The sequence below is a fragment of the Nylanderia fulva genome, unplaced genomic scaffold (genome assembly GCF_048542155.1).
Source record: "Nylanderia fulva isolate GAGA-0341 unplaced genomic scaffold, ASM4854215v1 Scaffold47, whole genome shotgun sequence".
In the NCBI taxonomy this organism is placed as follows: Eukaryota; Metazoa; Arthropoda; class Insecta; order Hymenoptera; family Formicidae; genus Nylanderia; species Nylanderia fulva.
Window position 1 is genome coordinate 848,549 of NW_028190554.1, and position 25,966 is coordinate 874,514.

The 25,966-nt window shown below is 36.9% G+C and overlaps 2 protein-coding genes across 2 annotated transcripts in view; one reads left to right on the forward strand and one right to left on the reverse strand.

Annotated features, from left to right (window-relative positions):
- The window catches only part of LOC114934894 (uncharacterized), a 164,637-nt gene extending 150,285 nt beyond the window's left edge, over window positions 1-14,352 (forward strand). Inside the window, exon 5 of the mRNA XM_085486701.1 lies at window positions 14,242-14,352. Coding sequence (XP_085342827.1) covers window positions 14,242-14,280 — 39 coding nt within the window. The 3' untranslated portion in view covers window positions 14,281-14,352. The remainder of the gene's footprint in view (window positions 1-14,241) is intronic.
- The window catches only part of LOC114942216 (uncharacterized), a 38,071-nt gene continuing 20,034 nt past the window's right edge, over window positions 7,930-25,966 (reverse strand). The window contains exon 3 of the mRNA XM_029317541.2: window positions 7,930-10,608. Coding sequence (XP_029173374.1) covers window positions 10,348-10,608 — 261 coding nt within the window. The 3' untranslated portion in view covers window positions 7,930-10,347. The remainder of the gene's footprint in view (window positions 10,609-25,966) is intronic.

Consider the following 25,966-nt stretch of genomic DNA (forward strand, 5'->3'; position numbering starts at 1 on the left):
CTGTTTCTCTTCTCTCTCTTTCTTTCTCTTGTCGAGAGTCCACTTTCTTCCTCACTTAGCCGCGGGCCTTACGTGGTGCGCTCTTCACCCAAGTAAACCGACACGTCTCTGTTTTAGCCCTCGCACATTGGCGTAGGCGTTAACCTATCAGAGAAACAAACGAGGGATCAATTGCGACCACGTAGATACGCTTAAATCGTTCCGGCTTTTAACCGTGGGACTCGTGGTTTCTCGAAACTTTGACCGATTCCAATATATCTACATAAGAAAAAATTCAAGAGAGATATTTTGTGGAAAATCTCTTGTTTTTATATATAATTTAGCAAACGGAGAATTGTCAAAATTATTACTGGCATTAGTATATATGACAGATTTATTATAATGATTTCAATGGACAAAATTGGGATTCAGTATTTTGTGGAAAAAAAATAATTCTGTAAAAATTGTCTACGCGCAAAAATTATATTCAGATAATTTTATTTTTATTTTATTTTATTTTATTTTGTCTGACAGAAAGCACATTATATTTTTTAAAATTAATATTTTTCATTATATTTTGGCACTGCATAAACTATGAAAATTTTTTCACGAATGTCGAAATTTTATTTGTAACATAAGAAGAAAGCAATTTACTTTTATTATTAAGCGAATTTTAATTGAGGTTGTAATTCATTTTAATTTTTAATTTATATAATATTTCCACTCTTTGAGATACATAAAAAAAAATAAAGAAATAAGATTCAAGTATCTATTTCAGTTCTGAAACATTAAAATTCATTTCCAGAACTGTCAATTTTACGTTGAAAAATGTCTTTAATTTTGTTTAACAACATCTCTTATTTAATGTATTATAAATGTTGTTCTCGCAGAAGCATTAAATGTCTTTCTCTTTTAAACGCCGTAGACTACGGTAACTTGATATTTGCACGCGTGACATCTGCATTCGCGGGGACTCTCGCACGAGAGAACTCACTGGCTTTAAATTGACGCGTGACTCGGCGGTAAACAACAACTTATATGCATGCGAACAACTCAACTCTCGCAAGAATGCGGCGTATATATCCTCCTCTATAATGCACTTATTGCGCCCCGCTCATGTAATCCGGCCGCTTATCTGCCGGTATGCTCGTAACAGTGAAACTAATCCCGCGGGACTTAATGAAACGTATTATTTTAACTCATTTACCGGCACGCGAAATACGATAAGGCCTATACGTATATACGCGCGCGATAGCTCCGCCCGATAATTTTTAACCACGCTATACTATTATCGCGCAACAACATTCGGAGCGCGCAATTAAGAGATCGTCTCGAGCGCGACCTGTCGCGCGCGAGACAGCGGAAATATTAACGGAATATTATCAGCTTTATTAATTCATCTAATGCAATCGTCCGGTCGAGTTTCATCACTAATAGATATCGCACACCTTCGTTTATCGTAGAGAACGCATTATCCCGCAAAAATATTCTCTTATCAGACCCTTTAAAACGCGTGTAATATCGCGAGAGGAACACTTAAATGCGCGTCGTAAATTTGCCTCGTTTAACGAGTATGTCAAAAAATCAATTCTCGAATGCAAAATACGCTCCTCCCGGTTTTGTGTTAATTAAACCATCACGGCGCATCCGTGAAACTAAATTATCTGCGGAAAACGGTGCGAGGATAAGAAGAAGCGAACCGCGCGCATTGATAAGATTTTTTAATTATCGATTCTCGATCGACCGATCGATCGCTTTGACGACAATGTGGCTGCCGACGTTTAATTAACGAGCTCTAAATTAACATTCCAATTAATGCGCTTCATTAGCGTTCGATCTTTCGTACATCTCTCGTCTCCGCGCATACTGATTAATTTAGCCGCTTAATTGATCAATCGATAAGCGCGCGCCCGAGTTGTGAAAATGGAGGTCGAGTAATCTTGGCAATCGTTAAACTTCTCTTCCGGTTCGGACAAATGAGTCTGCGTCGAATATACAATGAGATAATTAACAGCCGCAAAAATATGACGATATTTTGAAAAAAAAAATGGAATATATCGAGAATAAATTAGCATGGCGTTAAAACTTTATTAAATATTTAGTACCTTGAGAAGAGAGATATATGAAGCTCTCATAAATCAAACCGGTCAGTTTCATTTTTTATAAATTTCTTAATTTCAGCACCACACATGATTAATAATATTAAAATGAAGAAATTTACAAAAAGTGGAATTAATTATTTCGGTTTCTGAGAGGGTATCCAAAGTGTAGCCGCGCTTATTTATTTGCGGTGTAGAGATAGCTTGTATATAAACTATATATTGATCAAAAAAGATTTATAATCACGGCACATGTGTCTTTGATATTTTTTTTTTAATGTGAGAATTAAAGTTTAATTTTATTCGTTCATTAATCAGAAGATAAAGATATAAATGCTTAAAAGTTTATATTCAACATCCATATTTATATTAATATAAATTTAACATATATAAGATAGGCAATAAGAGCCAAATCGCGGATGACAGTGCGTTATTCTAAACTAAACTAAATTTTTTCGTTAGAATTAAATACCTGTGCACAAGGCACCAAATTTTTACTTGGACACGGCCAAGATATAAAATTGGAATAATCTCTACAAGAGATTTTTAATTCCATGTATCCCCTATTCCCCCTAAAGAATTAAAGTGCGAGAGAAAAATATAGATCCGAAAGTCGCAGAATCGGGAATCGAACCCGAGACCTTTCGCTTGCCGGGCGACTGCTCTTCCAACTGAGCTATTCAGATCCTTTCGATTCTATACTTTTCTCTGTTATATATATTAATGTTGGTAAATAAACGCCTTTAAGCCAGCGTGTATAAATTAAGAGTTTAACTAGGCTCTGTAATATATAAATATAAATTTAACATATATAAGATAGGCAATAAGAGCCAAATCGCGGATGACAGTGCGTTATTCTAAACGAAACTAAATTTTTTCGTTAGAATTAAATACCTGTGCACAAGGCACCAAATTTTTACTTGGACACGGCCAAGATATAAAATTGGAATAATCTCTACAAGAGATTTTTAATTCCATGTATCCCCTATTCCCCCTAAAGAATTAAAGTGCGAGAGAAAAATATAGATCCGAAAGTCGCAGAATCGGGAATCGAACCCGAGACCTTTCGCTTGCCGGGCGACTGCTCTTCCAACTGAGCTATTCAGATCCTTTCGATTCTATACTTTTCTCTGTTATATATATTAATGTTGGTAAATAAACGCCTTTAAGCCAGCGTGTATAAATTAAGAGTTTAACTAGGCTCTGTAATATATAAATATAAATTTAACATATATAAGATAGGCAATAAGAGCCAAATCGCGGATGACAGTGCGTTATTCTAAACGAAACTAAATTTTTTCGTTAGAATTAAATACCTGTGCACAAGGCACCAAATTTTTACTTGGACACGGCCAAGATATAAAATTGGAATAATCTCTACAAGAGATTTTTAATTCCATGTATCCCCTATTCCCCCTAAAGAATTAAAGTGCGAGAGAAAAATATAGATCCGAAAGTCGCAGAATAATGTGCACAGGTATTTAATTCTAACGAAAAAATTTAGTTTCGTTTAGAATAACGCACTGTCATCCGCGATTTGGCTCTTATTGCCTATCTTATATATGTTAAATTTATATTTATATATTACAGAGCCTAGTTAAACTCTTAATTTATACACGCTGGCTTAAAGGCGTTTATTTACCAACATTAATATATATAACAGAGAAAAGTATAGAATCGAAAGGATCTGAATAGCTCAGTTGGAAGAGCAGTCGCCCGGCAAGCGAAAGGTCTCGGGTTCGATTCCCGATTCTGCGACTTTCGGATCTATATTTTTCTCTCGCACTTTAATTCTTTAGGGGGAATAGGGGATACATGGAATTAAAAATCTCTTGTAGAGATTATTCCAATTTTATATCTTGGCCGTGTCCAAGTAAAAATTTGGTGCCTTGTGCACAGGTATTTAATTCTAACGAAAAAATTTAGTTTCGTTTAGAATAACGCACTGTCATCCGCGATTTGGCTCTTATTGCCTATCTTATATATGTTAAATTTATATTTATATATTACAGAGCCTAGTTAAACTCTTAATTTATACACGCTGGCTTAAAGGCGTTTATTTACCAACATTAATATATATAACAGAGAAAAGTATAGAATCGAAAGGATCTGAATAGCTCAGTTGGAAGAGCAGTCGCCCGGCAAGCGAAAGGTCTCGGGTTCGATTCCCGATTCTGCGACTTTCGGATCTATATTTTTCTCTCGCACTTTAATTCTTTAGGGGGAATAGGGGATACATGGAATTAAAAATCTCTTGTAGAGATTATTCCAATTTTATATCTTGGCCGTGTCCAAGTAAAAATTTGGTGCCTTGTGCACAGGTATTTAATTCTAACGAAAAAATTTAGTTTCGTTTAGAATAACGCACTGTCATCCGCGATTTGGCTCTTATTGCCTATCTTATATATGTTAAATTTATATTTATATATTACAGAGCCTAGTTAAACTCTTAATTTATACACGCTGGCTTAAAGGCGTTTATTTACCAACATTAATATATATAACAGAGAAAAGTATAGAATCGAAAGGATCTGAATAGCTCAGTTGGAAGAGCAGTCGCCCGGCAAGCGAAAGGTCTCGGGTTCGATTCCCGATTCTGCGACTTTCGGATCTATATTTTTCTCTCGCACTTTAATTCTTTAGGGGGAATAGGGGATACATGGAATTAAAAATCTCTTGTAGAGATTATTCCAATTTTATATCTTGGCCGTGTCCAAGTAAAAATTTGGTGCCTTGTGCACAGGTATTTAATTCTAACGAAAAAATTTAGTTTCGTTTAGAATAACGCACTGTCATCCGCGATTTGGCTCTTATTGCCTATCTTATATATGTTAAATTTATATTTATATATTACAGAGCCTAGTTAAACTCTTAATTTATACACGCTGGCTTAAAGGCGTTTATTTACCAACATTAATATATATAACAGAGAAAAGTATAGAATCGAAAGGATCTGAATAGCTCAGTTGGAAGAGCAGTCGCCCGGCAAGCGAAAGGTCTCGGGTTCGATTCCCGATTCTGCGACTTTCGGATCTATATTTTTCTCTCGCACTTTAATTCTTTAGGGGGAATAGGGGATACATGGAATTAAAAATCTCTTGTAGAGATTATTCCAATTTTATATCTTGGCCGTGTCCAAGTAAAAATTTGGTGCCTTGTGCACAGGTATTTAATTCTAACGAAAAAATTTAGTTTCGTTTAGAATAACGCACTGTCATCCGCGATTTGGCTCTTATTGCCTATCTTATATATGTTAAATTTATATTTATATATTACAGAGCCTAGTTAAACTCTTAATTTATACACGCTGGCTTAAAGGCGTTTATTTACCAACATTAATATATATAACAGAGAAAAGTATAGAATCGAAAGGATCTGAATAGCTCAGTTGGAAGAGCAGTCGCCCGGCAAGCGAAAGGTCTCGGGTTCGATTCCCGATTCTGCGACTTTCGGATCTATATTTTTCTCTCGCACTTTAATTCTTTAGGGGGAATAGGGGATACATGGAATTAAAAATCTCTTGTAGAGATTATTCCAATTTTATATCTTGGCCGTGTCCAAGTAAAAATTTGGTGCCTTGTGCACAGGTATTTAATTCTAACGAAAAAATTTAGTTTCGTTTAGAATAACGCACTGTCATCCGCGATTTGGCTCTTATTGCCTATCTTATATATGTTAAATTTATATTTATATATTACAGAGCCTAGTTAAACTCTTAATTTATACACGCTGGCTTAAAGGCGTTTATTTACCAACATTAATATATATAACAGAGAAAAGTATAGAATCGAAAGGATCTGAATAGCTCAGTTGGAAGAGCAGTCGCCCGGCAAGCGAAAGGTCTCGGGTTCGATTCCCGATTCTGCGACTTTCGGATCTATATTTTTCTCTCGCACTTTAATTCTTTAGGGGGAATAGGGGATACATGGAATTAAAAATCTCTTGTAGAGATTATTCCAATTTTATATCTTGGCCGTGTCCAAGTAAAAATTTGGTGCCTTGTGCACAGGTATTTAATTCTAACGAAAAAATTTAGTTTCGTTTAGAATAACGCACTGTCATCCGCGATTTGGCTCTTATTGCCTATCTTATATATGTTAAATTTATATTTATATATTACAGAGCCTAGTTAAACTCTTAATTTATACACGCTGGCTTAAAGGCGTTTATTTACCAACATTAATATATATAACAGAGAAAAGTATAGAATCGAAAGGATCTGAATAGCTCAGTTGGAAGAGCAGTCGCCCGACAAGCGAAAGGTCTCGGGTTCGATTCCCGATTCTGCGACTTTCGGATCTATATTTTTCTCTCGCACTTTAATTCTTTAGGGGGAATAGGGGATACATGGAATTAAAAATCTCTTGTAGAGATTATTCCAATTTTATATCTTGGCCGTGTCCAAGTAAAAATTTGGTGCCTTGTGCACAGGTATTTAATTCTAACGAAAAAATTTAGTTTCGTTTAGAATAACGCACTGTCATCCGCGATTTGGCTCTTATTGCCTATCTTATATATGTTAAATTTATATTTATATATTACAGAGCCTAGTTAAACTCATATTTATATTCATTTTTATTGTATGATTTGTTTTATGTCCTTCTCTCACTCTTTTTTTTGCAAAATCCTATTTTATTCTACAGGTTTGCGAACCACTATAATTGCGGATACTTTCAATTTACAAATTTATTAGCTTGAACTGATTAATACGTCGATAATCGCTTACAAGTCACGTTATCGTCGCTATTAATTCTCACTGAGTAAATTATGAATCCTGCTTTGCGGCAACATACATGTCGGCGTCATGGAATGCAAATGCATATTCCACTCTCCGCGCATATTGCAGAATGGAATATGAGAAAGAGAAAATCTTAAATTTAACTTTAAAGCCTTTTAGATTCTCAATTACCTTTCACAAACGCTTAAGAAAAAAATGTATTCCTCAAATTAGAAAAAATGTGTAACGAAAGTTCATTCAATGAAACTTTATTCCATTCCCACACTGTGGGACTCATGAAATATTTCGAGAGTGATGTGTTAGTTCGTGAACGAGAATAAATACGGGCGGATGATAGCGAATCTCCGAATGCAATCTACCAACATCGACCGCGTTCGCACATCCGTTGTTCCGGACACGAAGGGAGAGATCCAGCGCGTTTAATTACGGGGGAACAGGAGTGGAAGAGAGAGAAAAAGAGTTCCATGTCCGACGCAGTAAATTATTCCTTTTCGAAGTGGCGATTATAAAGCGATTATCGACAAGGATCGCTCCCGCAGACGTGTATACGTATATATACATACAGTCGTACCACGGCGATTTTCTCGACCGTCGGGATCCCAAAGTCCCGACGATGCCTTCGCGAAAAACAATTTGCGGCGCGAAGACACCCCTTTTGCGCGCAACCCCGGTAATTACGGCCGGTCATTGCGATAATGTCGTGTGCTTAAGCATTACCACGACGCGAGTCCGTGCCCAACGGCGAAAATTATTCAGTTTTTCGTACGCGAAAGTATACTGCCTCATCTAAAGTAATACGCTGCACTCTGCGCGAGAAATTACCACAGCAACACGCAGAAAACAAACAATATCGAATTTCTTCGATATGTTATCGAGTATTAAGATTATTAAGATAAAGCGATGTATAATGTTGAAAAACAAAGCATTTTGCATATAATTTTCCCTTGTGTCTTCTTGCATTAGAACGAGGCGTCATATTGCTATATCTTTAATCTTGATGTCTTTTGGTTTTTATAGCACACGCGATCGGTAGTCGGCAATTAGTAGCCATATGGCAAAGAATTTTGTAGGGATTCGCAGGTTGCTGGAACAGGCGAGAGAAAAGCAGAACGATTCTTGTATTAGACAGTATAATTTATTTCACTATATCGCTAGAGAACACGAACTGAGTCATTTGATGATCGTACAATTCTATGGCTCTGCACGTCAAGTAAAATCACAATTTGCTATTTACAGGATTATTTACAAGCGAAATCCCTGCGCCATAATCGAGCGAGTAGTAAAATATGTTTCCTGTACGTGAAACTGTTTTTACACGCAACATATGTATATATATATGAAATAATGTACATAAGATTTATAAAATCGATAAGCGCGAATTTTCCGATCGAGTTAGAATCTAAAACCCAATCAAATGCGCTGCTTGATAATATTAAAATATTGAGAGAATCTATCGATGCGTTAATATTACGATTATATTAAAGTAATATTAAATTATCGAGAGAAAAGAAATAATTATACTAATATATTAGTATATTAATATATTATATATATAATATTATATATAATATATAATGTAAATAATACATATTTATGTATATATAATATATTATGCATATATGTATATATATAATACATTAGTATATTAATATATTAGTATATTAATATATTGACCTATATGTCAATATATTAATATTACAATTTCGAGATTAAAATTTCATCTATTTTACAATTGCGAAAGCTCCATTATGGCGCATAAGAGATCCCGGATCTAACTAACATTAGCAATAATAATTTAAATCGTCAGTACATACCTCGAAACATCGATCGACGAAAGGAATACTGCTCGCTGTATAGAACAACGACTTAAATACAATTGCAAATACAATTTCGTTTACATTGGGATCTTTCGCTAAGGGTACGAAGATTTGGCACTCACTTTAAAGTTTCGTTTTTACTTACGTTTCTGCGCACATGCACATATATGCATCCGATGCATTTCATATGTCTTCTTATCTATTTACACTTGCGTCTGTAAAAAAAAACGAGAAGTGTCAGGATGCTTTTACAAAAGATCCGTGATCTATTCTCTCGTTATATTATTATTTACACCGTTCGACGAAGGATAATCTTTATGGCGAATTTTTTATGGCAAGATAAGGGTGATAAACGAAACATATTAGTGGCGATCGGCCTACAAATAGACGAATCGCGAACGATCGAGTTTCATTTTAAATAATCTTTACAATTTCAACAACCATGAAACTTGTGTTTAATTATTGCAAGCAACTCTCTGATTGTCTGAATTAAAAATTCAATTTAAAAAAAATTAAAAATCCCTAATTAAAATCTGCAGGACTCTACGGAATTCGGAACCAGTCCAAAAAGAATCGCCCAAAGTTGATACGCCGATCATTCTCGATACATCCACCATCCGCCGCTTTCCGCCGGAAGCGCGTCCATTTAGTTTCGTCTCTCGCAGACAATGGCTCCATTAGCCGATTTCCGATAGACTTCTTCGATTTCTCCGTCGCTTTTTCCGATTCGTTGTAAGGTAGTCTGGCCTGTGAACGTCTTATCCTAATCTCGGGGATATAGTTACGGATTGTTCACGACCGTTCCCTTCGGCAACGACGCCAGAATGGAGATGCTAAGGAACCATGTCGTGATTTCGGTCAAGAGATGAAAGAAAAGAAGAAGAAGACAGTCTTGTTTTTCGGCGTCGCCTATCGACGGTAAACATGCAATACTAGATTCCCATTATCGATCTTATTCCCTTCCTCGTATTGTGTGTGAAATTCTAACGTTCAATTGCAAAGGAATGAAAATGACTTTATTTTTCAAACCATATACAAAATTTTTATATATTTTTTCATTTTACAAATATTTGATCGAAATTGCAAAAAAATCGATGATGAGACCATAATACTGCGTATTTAGCTTGTCGAGTAATTTGACAACAGAACTCGCGGCTGTTTCGCTAACAGAGAGACTCTTCTGGACTTTTGTGGAACTTTTGCGGAACTTCCGTCAATCATTTAATTCGTTTATCTCGCCGGTCAGCCTCCATCAGTATCAAAGTATGATGAGTATAGTTGCTTTTAGACGATTTCCAAGATCTTCCACTGCCGATTTTCGTTCTTTGAGATCATACTCGGTTTCAATCAAGTAATAAACAGGGGCATATGTAATGGAGGGTGGCCTTTTTGTAGAAATTAATTAGTAATTTTGGTAGAAGACCCAAGCGAGATCGCGCTGCGATCTATCTCCAATGAATGTTCCGCTCGTGGGAATTCATTCACTACCATTAACCTCCTGGCCCCGAGAACGTTAACAGAATCGCATCGCAACGCCGACATAGCCCTGTTCGAAATGAAGCCCGATTCTCCGATACGTAACCGGAACTCGAAGAAACCTGATTTAGAGGAGATCCAAGTCGGCTAGCTCCTACCTCGATCGGATTCTGACTTGGAGTCTACTCAAGATACTCCCGCTCGATCCTGGATTTTAATCCAGGCAGAGAACGTCTAGCTACGCTTCGGAACTGCTCGAGCACTCTTCGGCTTCCGGGTCGATGTGCTCTTCCTCATCCTCCTCGTCGTGTTGATAGTGATCGCCGGTCTCCTGCTGCCATTTGCTAACGTGATGGGTGTTTTTGTTGTTGCTGTTGCTATTAGTATTGCCGTTACCCGCGCCTCCACCGCCACCGCCTGATTGTTGTTGGGCCTTGGCCTCTTCCTCCTGCTGCATCCGCTTGTGCTTCGTTCTGCGATTTTGGAACCACACTTTTACCTGAAACATCAATCATTTTTCGCCGCTGTTAACTTCACGGAAATTTTACGTGAATTAATAACGTGAAATAATAATTTTAACAATTGTTTGTTGAACTTTGTTTTTCAATTTTGAATCATAGAAAAGAACTATATCTTGAATGAAAAAAATTATTTCTTTACTTAATTGAGCCTCGTTCGAGCTATGCATATAATTATTCATAAAAATCATTATATTTTCGATATAAAATGATGAATTTAATAAAGAACGTTGATCTCGTAATTGTTAAAAGTGAATTTTTGATTAACATACATGTATATTTCTGGATTTTTCAATTCACGATAAGCGCAGAAACACTACTAACGAGTCAAGAATCTCCGATCTTTCTCTAAACTCGAAGAGAAACGCGCCGCGGAAGATAATTTTTCGAAGAGCGATGAGAGGTAGAAGATACGCGACGTTCAATGAGAGGTAATTCAAGCGTAGCCGTCCCCAGCGAATACCGACGTATCCGCCAATCGATCTCGGCGGGCCAATCCCCGACAGACAGGGGGCGAATCGAATCCCTCTTGCCAGGCTTGCCAAATTAAGTGGCAACTAGTTATAAGCCTGGCTCGCTCGGCCGATGTATCATGGAGTCACCCCTAAACAGGAGTATCCGGTTACAATAGTACGTGTCGCTGGCGTGGAAGAAAACGGGGGATGAAACTCACTCGGGGAGGAGACCTCGATCGGGCATTGTCCTCGAATTGACTGTTAGATATATGTATACGCGTCGCTCTCGTGAGAAAAGGGTTGAATGGAGGATCCATTTTGAAGCTATCTACGCGGAAAATCAGCATTGTGACGCGAGAGGACACACACGCGCGGTAAAAGGGGATGTTTGTCTAACGTCTCGGGTGGCTGTGCGGTTTTGACAAGACTCGGATTATTCTTCCGACACGATGAGCGAAACGAAATGAATGATTTTACGGTGTCGAATCCATTTATAATGAAAATCACGATGCGAATAAATAATATAGATTTATTGCGTTATTACAAATTTATTTTGTTGCCATATAATATTTTTTTGGTATATGTATTGCTTCAGCATCGAAGGAGAATAGTCGCAATGTTTTAGAATTATAAATCAATTTCTTTTACATAGTTAGATTGTAAACTCTTCACCTAACGCGGTATATTAATTTTTATAAGATCTGATTAAATCAAATTAAAATGTTAAGTAAGCAATTTGTATAGTAAAATTGTAAATAAAAATATTTATTGTTATTATATCTTTTTTGAATTGTTCACAGAAAAAAAGGAATCCTTGATTCAAGTATATTTTTATTCTTGAACGCTATTTGATTGATTTAAGCATAGAATGCTCTTTGTAATCACAAATTTTCATTTGCCTTAATAATAAATAAGTTTGTGTGAAGTATATTTTATCCTTAAGATATATTCTTGTTTGAAAAATCGCATATGGTAAAAACAAACTTAGTCACATTTGAACTAAGAATTATTATATATACTTGAAAGTACCGCTTATATTCGATGATGCTCACTTGTCACTTGTCCTTGCAATATTTATAAGTAAATTTCAGCTTCAACGAAGAATATTTTGCACTTTGTTTTAAGGATAAATTATCCTTTATCGAAAATTATTTATATTTGGCGCTGTTATAAGGATAAAATATACTTGAATCAAGGCATATTTGCATTCTTTCAAGGATACTGTTTTTTCTGTGAAGGTATGAGAGAGGAAGAAAAAGGGCCAAGAGTTTGAGATTTCTGAAATTAAAACAAATGGCGTTGAGAAAAATGCTTTAACAGGGTGTCTACTGGTCAAGGAAAACCGGGCATTGTCAGGGAATTTTAGAAATCTAGAATTGTCAGGAAATTTTACTATTTATCTGGATTTTTTCACATTATTCTACATTTGTCTCAAAAATTTGAAATTTTTTATTCAATAAATATAAAATTTTTCTTGATTCCCAGTACGCTATTTTTTTGTGTTGTTAAAATTCGATTCATCTACAGCGTGTTCGTTAAATTATATTTTCATCGTCGTGTTATTTTATTTCAATGTGTTTGATAGACACAAAACTAAAAAAAATGGTATAATGTAAATAAAAAAGGTAATTATTTAAATAGTTTATAGTGACATGTTCGTTTTAATTATCGTATACATAGTACAAATTATATAATTGATTTAAAGTAAATTTCAGCTTCAACGAAGAATATTTTGCACTTTGTTTTAAGGATAAATTATCCTTTATCGAAAATTATTTATATTTGGCGCTGTTATAAGGATAAAATATACTTGAATCAAGGCATATTTGCATTCTTTCAAGGATACAATTTTTTTTCTGTGTTCTAAACAATTTAAATGACAGCCGAAAACAGAATATTATTTCGCCTTTAATCCAGGATTAAATGTATATATCTCACCCCTCGGAACTATCTCAAGGTTGTTGTTCAGGCCGCTGGCCAATCGAGATGCAGAAAAGCAGGGACAAACTCGTTGCTGCGTGCCCGGGAGAACCACATTGGGGTCGCGGCACTTAACGGGTGATTAAGAGGGCAAATAGAGAGAGCAACCCCTTTCGAGCGGAGCGTACTTTCGGGCCTATTCTGTCCCTCCTCGCTCGCGAAAGCCATATCCCGTGTCCCCGGATGTCGCCGCCGGGAGCGGCGTCACGTGCTTAATCGAGTTACCCCCGTTTCGTAATCGTCTCCCGTCGACCCCCGGGGTTGCCATGGCGATCGCGGGCGGTCCTGAAGCTCGATTGGCGGATCCGCACGCACGCGGAAACCCGGGCATCCCCTACTGCGCGCTGCATCCCCCAGGATGAGCCAGACGCTTCATCCCCGTCGAGCGACCCTCTCTCTCTCTCTCTCCTTCTTTCTGCTCGGTACCTGAACTTACACTCAGTTTAACCGCCCCTCGTTCCCCTCGTAACCTTCTCCACGTACCCTCCATCGACGCCGCAGTATTTCACGAACGCGCATGTTGTAAAAATCCTATAAAAGCTTCCAACACGTTCGTCGATTTATTCCCTGATATATTACCCCGCGGAGTTTAATGCACGACGGTAACGCGCGATTGGGAATTCGCCCTCGTCGGAGAGAAACAGGAGGGGAAAAAGGATAAGCAGAGATCGACGGAGAAAATGATCCGACGTCGGACGTCAGCTGGATTTTTCGCACCCGGCGCGCGCGCGCGCGTTTTATTCTCCTCGATCGAGAACCACGTAAAACTTAATTCACCGTTAATGGATGGACTCTGCGAACGGCGAGTCGAGCACACATATTTCACAGAACTTTATTTACAATGGCCGACGTTGTCGTTGAAATATTCCCTCGAAGGAATAAGAAAAAAAGAAACGCCTATACTTTTTTCACAAAATCGTATAATGTTGGATTTCATATTTTCTTGCTAACGATCAAATAAAATTTCTTATATTTTATTCTTTAATCGTTATCCCTCGCTGATTGGCTATTTTTTGCGGATCTTTCTACATATTGGCAGGATTATATATATATATATATATATATATTTTTTTTTTTACATATATTCTCTCTGTATTTTGTAGCACATTTTTATATTTCATCCCTCGAAAATGACACGAATTCTCAAACTGACGCAGTTTGTTTGTACAACTGTTATAGGTATGCGCTTCACGTGTAAGGTGTTCACCTGTCACTTAAGTACGTTATTCCGGGAGCACACAGCTTTAATTACGCATGTGGATGGAGAATGTGCTCGGCCTTTATACATGAACCGGCCAGGTGAGTGAAGGCTTATTTAACGATTTTAGATAAATGCAATTAGTATTTATTGTGTTGTATATAAACGGTATTCGGATTAATTTTAAACGTCTAAACTATTTTCTCTTTAAACTTGTACAAGAGAGAGAGAGAAAAATATTTTTATTATAATTTAACTCTTTTTAAAGAAAATTTAATTTCTTCATTATACATAAATTACAAATTACTTTGATACGCACCGCATCAGTATTAAAATTTTAATTATGATAATAGACTGAGAGAGACATTTAAATAAGAATTATGAGTGGATGAAACGTCATGCTAAAATCAAACATTTAACTGGAAATTTTCGTACATCTTTCCGCGTTAAAAATGAGTTTCAACTCTGCGTCTATCGAGGAGAATATTAGACTTGGAATAAAATTCTACAAATAGAATCTTCCAATCTTAGCGCAGCAAACGTCAGAAGTATGATGCATTGCAGGTGCATTATGCATACGAATGCACGTAACTGATCGTGAATCATCAGGAACGTTTCCATCGACGTCGCAAATATATTTCGCGTTTTATACGTATTATTTTCGAAGTTACCGATGGAAAACTCATGCAAATCGTTTGTCTATTGGCGCAAATTATGCCCTCTCAGTGTATACATAAGCTCTCGCTAGACGTCCGTCTCGAGGAAATGACTCGAAGCTCAGGACCGGTTATACGCGCATACACAACGCACGCAAAATAATTAATGCAACGATGACAACGACGTAATCAAAACGACGAATGTCGTTGGACTCATCAAGGACAAAAAGTGACACGCGAGTCGTATATACATCTGTGCGAGCTAATCTAGCTGCCTCCATCTTTGCGATATAACATATACGAAAGCTCACGTCGTGTCACGGCACGCATCGATAATCACGGATTTAATTAATCCGGATTATTAATTGATATTCTAATTACGCGGCCCAGACCGCGCGCGCGTCCGGTGATCGAGACGTATCGCGTTACATCGCGCTGCACAAATGAATCGCAGTTGGAAACGGAGAAGGAAAGAGAGGCCTAATCTATCGAGGCCTTTATGTGCCCCGTTAAATATAATTACGTTTATTGCGGTCGCGCTCGCCGATTGGCCGCTCTTACTCCCGCGATAAATTGGATATTCGCTAATGGAAATTAATGTCGCTCTTGGCTCCGCGTTTCCCAGCTACGTTAGATTTTCGATAAGGGTTCTCTGACTCTTTTGTAAAAAATGCAGAAAAATATCTAATGGGTTTCGAAATAAATTCTGACGATTAGGTCTAAATAGATGCGTGATGAATATACATATATGATAAAGATCATGGGCGTTCACAGGATTTTTTCCAAGGGTGAAGTGTGATTAATATTTGTTTTGTTTCTTACTTTTTGTTCTTTCTTAATTAAAACAATTTTTTGCTATTAAATATGCAAATAAGTTCCGGTATTTATTCAAAAAGAGAGCAAATGCTTATTTTTTTTACTCATTCCAAGAGGGAGTGAAAATCCTGGGGAATATATTAATTTTATGAAAAAAATTGATATTTTTTTTTATTTGAATCAATATCACTTTGAATTATAACACTTTTCTTAGTAGAATTATAAATCTTTCTTTGCTCAATCTTTTGCACAAATTATGTGCAAAGATGTCTCTTGGTAAAAATAACGTATGTATTTCAAAAAATATCAAAAGCGATTAGATCGAAGCCAGAAGAAAATGAAATAAATTACATTTAAGCTAAATTAAAATAAGAAAAAATCCAAAGTTTGATTTAAAATGTTATAAGTAAAGAGCATTCGTCCCTTATTCGCTCGGTTCTTCGTTTATTATCCGTCTATTTAATTACCTACCACCATGTGCCGTACGCGTATTCGATTTCAATCAGCGCTTTTTTATCCGTCCGGGTGCGCTTTACAAATCCGGCCGCGCCGGCGATTTATAATTGGCGAAGCCGTGCCGTGCCAAACGGCAGCCTCGACAACACACAACGTGTGCAGAGTGATTTTTTTCGTCGTGCCCGCTTTTTTTTTTTTTTTTTTTTTTTTTTGTCCACCGACAGAGAAAAAGAGAGGGAACATCGCCTGTAATATGTACACGAGCGAGCCCCCTCAAATAAAATCTCCAGCTGGATAGTAACCAATCGTTGGGCGCTAGTCACCCTTCCTCCCCCCTCCACCACCCCCCTAATCCCCCGGGGGCTCGACGGTCACGCTCGAAACATTATTTTTAATCCCCCGTACGGTCGCGACAATCCGCGACCCTCTGCTATTGCGCGAGACACGCCGGGCTAAATAAACCCGGCGATATTATTTTTCAATCGTCGCGAGCGTACACATCGCGCGAGAAAAGGAGAGAGAGAGAGAGAGGCAGACGACGGGCCTGGATTTCACGGCTGGAAAATACAAAAACGTGCGCACGCGCGCACGAAAAAGCCGGCGCGAATACGTGGGTGTGGATTACAGGATGAAGAGAGGCGCGTGTTTTGTTAGGACGAAATTGAGCGTGATCTCTCGCGCGTGGGGACGCCAATTTCCTCCGATATACGTTTCTGTGTCTCCGCCATATTCGTAGAGTTTTCCTTTTTTTTTTCTTTTTTTTTTAGTCAGTCTCTTGATAGACAACCCCTGTTGTGTTTAAGCTTTTCGGGGATAATCGTCGACTGTGACGAGTATATAGAAATGGAAGTTGAAAAGAGCTCGACAATCGCACTTTATTGGGGAAAGTGACTGTCGTGTCAAATTCATCCGATGACCGATATACGACACGCGACATCCAGCAGAATTTATCTTCCAGAGACTAGCTAGTGACATCTTCATTCTGTAGAATAAAAAAAAATATATTTTCGTGTTGAGCGCAATTGGATGTCTAGTTGTTCTTGAAATCCTTAATTTAAGCCCTTAAAATGTTCTGGAATTTTGTTTGTTCTTTAAAAATCCTGGAAATGCACTTAAATTTTTCGTAGATCCTTGATTTCTTTGCTCGCTTCGAATCATTCAACTAAAAGTCAGTTGAGACTATTCGAGTAAAAAAATATTTATCTTACTTTGTAAATAATACAATATATTTTTTATTTAGGAGTCCAAAAATATATGTGTTACGCATAAATAAGTTATTTATAGATTTTAATATTTTCAATGCATTATATTAATTTTCATTAATATGCAATTATAGGGACTTGATAAAGAAAATTAAATTTTCAGTTTCTTGTTTATTTTCATGATATACTATTGGAAAATCGTGCAAATTTCCTTGAAATATCCTGAAAATGTTCTTAAATTTGATTTTCAAATTTGACCAGACACCCTGATTAAAATAAATTAGCGAAAATGCTCGACGCGTAATATATTTATATTATAATATTTGAGACAGAATTAATGAATTCTACAATTGTAATAACGATCGAGCGATTTTCCATCGACTTCCCCGAGTCGATGATACGCACATGAAATTGACAACACGTACACGACATGACGGGATCGTGACGAGAAACTCAAGGAAGCCTCTATCCAACTCCGAGAGGTGACAAGAGCGAGAGAATCGATACCTACCTATCGTTTTACACCGATCATTCGAATCGGTATTATTCGCGTTTGCACGTTTCGGAATCCTTTGAACATCCTTTGAAGATGTCGCCGCGCGGCGAATTTAAGTTGCAAATTTCCACGGTTGCATGTTTTTCTCGAGAAGCGCATAAACTATTAGAATTTCCATCGCACGCAAGTATTTATTTGTATAATCACTGTTTCGCTAACACTTAATTAAATGAAAAACACGCTTGGGATAATTTTATTAACAATTTACGATGCAGAGAGAAAATGAGATAATCGCCGCGCGAGAAATAGGACTTGCATTTGATGAAAAAGGTTCGAATATCGAGGTCGTTAGAGCTCCACCATCGCGCTTAGGTACTACCATTAATTACTTTCCGCATGATTACCATTAATTTACGATACGAGCGCGTTCAACAAAGTTGTAAAAGGAAACTATCGCCGCGTGTCTGCTCGGATAATAAAATAATATCGGCATATAAATAAAACGCAGATTTCCCATCGTCATCCTCTTATTACCATTAAATTGAACGTCAGCTTTGCGTCGATATATTACAAGTTTCACGATCTAAATATCGTTTGAGGCGTCGATATCAGATCGGAGCAGGCGGATACTCGACTCGGGAGATGATGAAAGGAAGAGAGAGATCGTTCATAATTCGTGGAAATTAATTGATTAAATATCCAGACGACCGTGAAATACGACCGAGCGCAATTAGGCGAGCGATAAGTCCATGCCATGAGAGGCACACGCTGTCGCAACATCGCGTCTCTTTAGAGGTTAAATTAATGGGACCTTAAATTTTCCTATTTTAATTAGCCATTGTTCGTCCCAATAAGCCCCGGCGATGTAACAGGCGTTAAAAATGGGATAAGCGCGATATTGTTAGCGGTAATTTTATTCTCTCTCTCGAGAGAGAGAGAGAAAAGACGATAAGGCAAGTAAGTGCGGCCGGGCTCGAGCACTCTCTGATTCGATTTAAATAGGCTGTCGATAGTATCGATTAAACGCGGCACGCCGATTACGGCTGATAATGTTTGTTTGCGCTATCTCGACACAGCGCCGACAGGCGAGAGAGAGAGAAAAAGAGAGGGATCGTGCGATTCTGCATCTGACAAGCTCCACATCGAATTGTGACAGTGTCTCGAACGCTTGAAATTATCATCGCGTTCCAGTCGTGTCGCGAATGCAGAGCTATATATGCATCGTTGCAATTCCATCGATAATGACAATTTGTAAGCTAAATAACTCGTCACGATCGCACGGGTAGAATCCATTTTTTATTCAATCCTCAGTAGCGAAGAGATTGATAAGTGCGACGTATTCGAATAAATAATATCAATGCAATTTAAACACGAGAACATTCTCTTCCTTTTACTTATCATTTAATTTGATTATTTTGTCTCTTGTATGACGCGAAATATGATTTAACATTCTACACGAGTTTCCGTATGTTAATTCGAGAACCTGAATACCGCTATTTGTAACGTTTTAATCCCATTTTCGCCATTCTCCTCCTTAGTACCGATAAATCGTTCATCTCCCGTTATATTCTTCGAAATCCTCGCGACGGAAGAACGAAAAGGAAAGAGAATTTTATATATATGTATATATTATATAATATGTACTATATACTTACATAAATATATGTATATACGTTGAAATGAATATTTGTGAGAAATTATATAATTGTTGAGTTTTTTTCGACTTAGCATAATCATGCAATATTGCTACTCATATGGAAGATTACGGATTATTATGTAATTGCATATGAAATATATTTTTATTTATTTTTAAAATTAAAAATATTACACGTAGGAAATGCTATAAAATAATATTATAAATCAAATAAATGCTTATAAAATAAAATTCCAATAAAATAAAAATACTAAATTTAAAATTACAGGTGATTTTTGCATAAAAACAGCAATTTTACATATATTTTTACTTTAATGTGTATTTTCTCTGTAAAAAAATATGGGGTAAAAAATTACGGTAATTTTTCCAGTTTTCCACAAGTAATTTTCATGTAAAAGTACATGGATTTTTTTTCAGTGTATCTAACTATATTATATGTGTATATATGCGTGCATATGCTCGTACAACACACAAGTTTGTTATATTCTTGACCAATCATGGACTTGTCGATCGGCGTATTACACTCGTCCTCCCTGCAAACGGTAATGGAAGAGGTTTTACATATTATGCAGGCCGCGTACAGATTCTCTATGCATAATGAGGCGTGTCGTCGTCGGACTAACAATAAAGCATGCGCTGTCATCCGATATATCTGGCAATGATGCGTGCTCGGGCCCTTCTTCTTCCTGTATGGGCGTCATACCGCGAAGGAGCTCGCATACGCAAACGCTTCAACGTCCAATAACTCCAACTCGCACAATCGGACGTGAATCTAAATCTTCGCTAAATAAGAACCTGCCCCGCAAAATCGTTAAGTATAGCGAAATTATTTCGCTACATACACCTATATAGCTCGTGATCGCGATTGCCTCAACAGGATTAATTAATATTGCATCACGATAAGAAATTAAGGGAGAATTTGTTAGAGACATTTTGTATTCACGTAAAAAAAAAAAAAAAGTAATCTTGCTTTGGTTTTACCTGGTCGTTAATTGAATGGTTTCTTTGAGTTTTGCGGAAACAAGAGTTGTTAAGTGACTGCGCACGTTTCCCTTGTTCCATAATAAACCGTTTACGATTCCGCACACGCGAATTTTACGGCGCACCGCCGCATTCAACGGAGAATGCATTTGCCAGAGTAACGTAAGATTGATAATAACAATATATTCTTAGATCGCGTCGGGATAAGCCCGACCGAGCCGTAAATTCGTCCCGAAGACTAACAGTACGCGATTCTAAGATTGCGCGCTCGATGAAGCTGACAAGAAGAGATGGGACCAGACGAGGAGGACGATTAAGTCTCTCCTTCCGTCTTCGTCGAATATTTAATCGATCGGAGAAGGAGCGATTTGGATCGGAGGAAGGAGAAAGAAGAATGTCGAATCGTCCGCGAATTTTTCGCGAATTAATATCGCACGGGTTTTGCGCGAAAGAGCCCGCTAACGAGACACATATATAACAATAGCCCACCAACATGGGGACGCGAATGCAAATTACTCCGGGAATATACGGCGTGGCATGCTAATAACGTCGCGGTATCACCGCGCATTTGCGCCACGGAAATATACGACGCTGTTTATTCCCTTCCTATAGGGATAGCTCGAAGATACCTGTCCTACTTCGTCCACCCACTTTATGCCAAAAATAATAAACGCTTATTGTTACTGTTGTTGTAAAGAGAAATATACCGCGTAATTATTTAATAAATTTAATTATTCTCATAACTTTTGCTATACGACGACGATTTGTGCCGATTGATAGGGTCTCCTCAATTTGGATAATACTTATAGACATCAAGATCATTGCAGGATTTTTTCAGGGCAAGTGAAGCATGATTAAAATTTTTGTTTCTTATTTTTTGTTCTTTCTTAATTTTTTTTTTTTTAATTTAATTTTCTTTATTTTTATTTTTTTATATTAAATATGCAAAAAATAATGCTTTTTAATGAAATGACGTTTATGATCAAGATACGTACATTGTATATTAAAATATTTCAACTCGTCGAGCCGACACCATTTCAAAATTCGTTAAAAAACACCGTACTCCCGTTTTTATACGCGATAGAGATAAACGTGGACCATTTTCGTGGCGAATCTCCACGACGTGGAAAAAAAAAGAACGCACTCGTACGGCAGTTAACTCGTTATTGGCTCGTCGGAAGCCGCAAAACGATTCGTCGGAAGGCCGGCAATCGACCATTGTCCATCGCGATGGCTTTTCGACAAGACGGTCCCCTGGTTCTTCGGCCACGCTGATAAGAGGCAATTAAAGAAGCATGATTTACAGACCCGACTCGCCGGCCACGACACGATTATTTTGTAAACAACGAACGACCACGATATAGTCTGATTTATCGTTGACCTTCTTTCCGCGCCGTATGCCCAACGCGTCGTTAATTATCATCGTTAATAATACCCTCCCACCGAGCCGAGTGTAACGACGATGTAACGATCCTCTCCGGAAAGATCTTGCGCAAAAAAAAAAAAAAAAAAAAAAACAACGGGTGTGTTTCAGTGCGCGCGAACGTTGCGACGAAGTTTATTTATCGGCCACTCAAGGCGCGTCCATGGATTTCCCGTCCAAACAATGCCATCAAAAATAACGAAGTGTAATATGCAATATTCCCGCGATGGATGGATGCTGCGACGAGGAGAGCGAAGGGAATTTTACGTGTAAATTACTCGAGAAAATATCAAGATAATATATATATATATATATATATATATATATATATATATATATATATATATACAGGGTGTCCGGTAACTAACGGACCAACGATTACAAATGGATTCTTTGGTCAATTTGGGAACGATTTTTTCTCAGCAAAAATATCGACAAATTTTATTATAGTAAACTCTACCTTAAATTAAATGAAGAATGTAATTATGTTAGACTTTCAACTCCAAAACGTTTAGTTTTCAAAAAACCCATTTTTTTCAATCGCTTATAACTCGAAAATTATTGACTTCTCAACATTTTTGCTAAGGAAAAATCGTCTCCAAATTGGCCAGAGAATCCGCCCTTAATCATTGGTCCGTTAATTACCGGACCCCCTGTATATATATTAAGATAATAACAATAGCGCAACAACAATACGCAGATAATTTCCCCATTAATCTATATCGATTATGTCCTCGAATGGGCTCCTCGATTTGACGTAATTAATCATCGAACGCTCTGCGGCTCGTTTCCCGACGACAATTAATTTAGATTATGGATGTCGTTCAATTATACGATTGCCAATAGGACGCCGTTGAATATAGCGGAGCTCAAGGGTAGGGAGAGAGTATACCGATGTAATTAATATAATACGTCAGTTAGCTGTGCACGTATAAGCGATCGTTAGTTAGATCGACGGGAGGCCGATGAGTTGATTGGCGTCAATTTTCCGCGATAGCGCAATCGTCCATGCAAGTGTGCGGTTCTTATACTGCGACCGATACTCTAATGCAGCTGTTCATTAAGTGCGAGAACACGTACGTATATGAAAAAAAACGAGTCGAGCATTCCTCGATCGCAATTCTAGCTGCAGGAATAAAACGATTATTGTTTACGTGCCATTTCAAATTATCTAGCGTGTATGATGTATGTTTTTTTGAAATTCCTAGAATAATTTGCGCGAGAATGACGAGGCTTCAAATCGAATGAAATGGAGATGTGTGAATTTTCGAAGGAGTAAAAAAGCTGAGCAAAAGTATGTTTGACGAAGACAATCGTCCAAAAAAATCATCGAATTAATGGCGAGATTAATGATTCGGATGAGTCTTAAATAGGGACCGCGTTTCTTTTCGCCGTTCATCGCATACCGATGGGGCAATCGCAGTAATTAATCACCGTTTCATCGGGGGAATGATAAATCCGCAAAGTCGATTCCGACGATAGGCTGCGCGCGTGATTAACGCCAGCGTCGCCATAATAACGGCGTCGTCGTAATCGACAATAAATTAATAACGAGTCTCATCGATGGATACTACGAAGCACGGACGTGCTTTCTCTAATAAATTCTCGCGTACGATAATTAACGTCACGCACGGACATTATTACAAATACGGAGAAAGCCAGCGTCGCAAAAATCGTACACATTACATCGCAACAATTTGTTAATAATAAATAAAAAATCTGTCATCTATATATGTATATACTATAAACACAAGTAAAAATATTTTTATGTTTTTGATTATGTAAATTTTCCAATCTTTGCATTTCTACGTCTGATTTGTTATTTATATCTTCCACTTCGAAATTTCTTTTTGTCTCGACTCGCTTTCTACATTAATTTAATTTTTTTTTTTTTTTTTATATTTTGACCTAAGGTATCATAAAAGATGAAAAGATGAATATCCTGCTTTATAAGTCTATTGAGAAATTATGAAATAAATTCTGCTGAGCGGAAGTTCTTCTTTTACACAAATATAGAATATGAAAAGGGCAAACGTGAAGCTTAAATGACAAAGAAATATCTTATGTGAGAAGGGTAATTGTAGGTAAAGGAACTTAAAAACGGCCTTAAAACGAGATCTTTCACTTTAAGTTCGCATTTCTATGCGATTCTCCTTATATTTGAACTCTTCATTTATAGTCGCTGCAACTGGTGTATTATTACTGCGGCTATTGATAATACTATATGATACTTAATAATACTGCTGTGCGTGTTTCCTTTCATTACAAACGATGGTTTATATAGAATGTTTTCTTGTATCTTCTTCTTGATTACCGGCCAGCAAAAATAATAATAAAAAATATCGAATATAAAATACACCGGCAGTAATGACATATTAATTATCCTCCCATATTGTTCGCGATTGGTCAAAATTATTAAATTATTAATTATTATGGTGACCAATATGCATATATAGACCGGTTATTTTATGATCATAACAACATTAATATATTATAGAATGCATTAATTTTCTTAAATTGTGCACGTGGTGTATTATATTACACGAAATAATTGACATGTCAACGAATTTCGGTATTTTTTTCGCGATATTTAATTTAATTCCCCCATCGAGCGGTCCGTTCGTCTCATTTCATGCGGTCCCCTGGGCGGCTGCAGTTATGCAAATCGAGATGATACACCATTAGTGGTATCCCTCCGGCGTGTTCTTCTCCGCGGAAGCCAATCAGCGTCGCGAGAGGCGCGTAATTAGCAGTTACATTATATCCTTCGGCTTTCGTGCGTATGTGCAGGACATATTGGCGACGAGTGCGCGCACTCGCACCAACACTCGCACAGTTGTTCTCGCGCTTGTTAAGATTCATAAGGCGAACGTCGCGTTACACGCGACCCGGTGGCCCTCATTAGAGCTCTAATTGCACGTGATTATCCCAGCAATTACTTGGGAATACATTACGACTCGCCGAATCGCGATCACGCGGGCGTCGCATCATATCGCAGCTTCGCTCTTGTGCTCAAAAGTATAAGTCAAAGTATACGTTTTGTTAAATTTAATATGTTATATTTAATTTTAATATTTGTCATAGGTTCAATCGACAAAATAATATTTAGTTGAAAGATTTAGTCAAGTTTACGAATTTTTTTCAGTGTATATATGATCAATATACATCGCTTGAAACTATATAATCCAAAGCTCCTCATTATATATTTATAACAAGTTGTTAAATTTAATATGTTATATTTAATTTTGTTAAATTTAATATGTTATATTTAATTTTAATATTTGTCATAGGTTCAATCAACAAAATAATATTTAGTTGACAGGTTTAGTCAAGTTTACGAATTTTTTTCAGTGTATATGATCAATATACATCGCTTGAAACTATATAATCCAAAGCTCTTCATTATATATTTATAACAAGTTGTTAACTGGCGTGAGACTTGCTATATACTATCCTCTATTGAAAAAATACTTTTGAAATGATGACCACCCTAAGTGTCTATGATTTATACAACTAATGAGATGCGTATAGCGATGGCGAGAATATTCGTGCATTTATGGTATTTAAAAGCTCGCGAATTTTACTAATCGACATTCCGTGTCTTGTTAATTATAGTAAACGAATGAAATCAAAGAAGCTATAATTATTTATTTCCGCGCTTTCTTATGCGAAATAATATTTAATGACAAAGTTGATAATTATTTATTTGTGTTTCTTATTTACTGAATGGCAAATTCACATATATATAATTGAACTACAAATTTATATATAATAATAAGAGGATATAATTACTGTTCATGATCTCTCTTTGTTGAATAAATACAATATATGTATGTGTAGCATACATATGTATACAAATGAATGTTTCTGAAATTGTCATTGTCAGATAGGCGCAATCACGAGCTGACCTTACTTTCGAAATAATGAAAAAAATAGACGTCGTTTAAATACATTTTTCAAGCAGTTTGGCTTATCTTTTTTTACGATGTAAAGGACGATTTGCATTACCAAGTAGCTAGGTG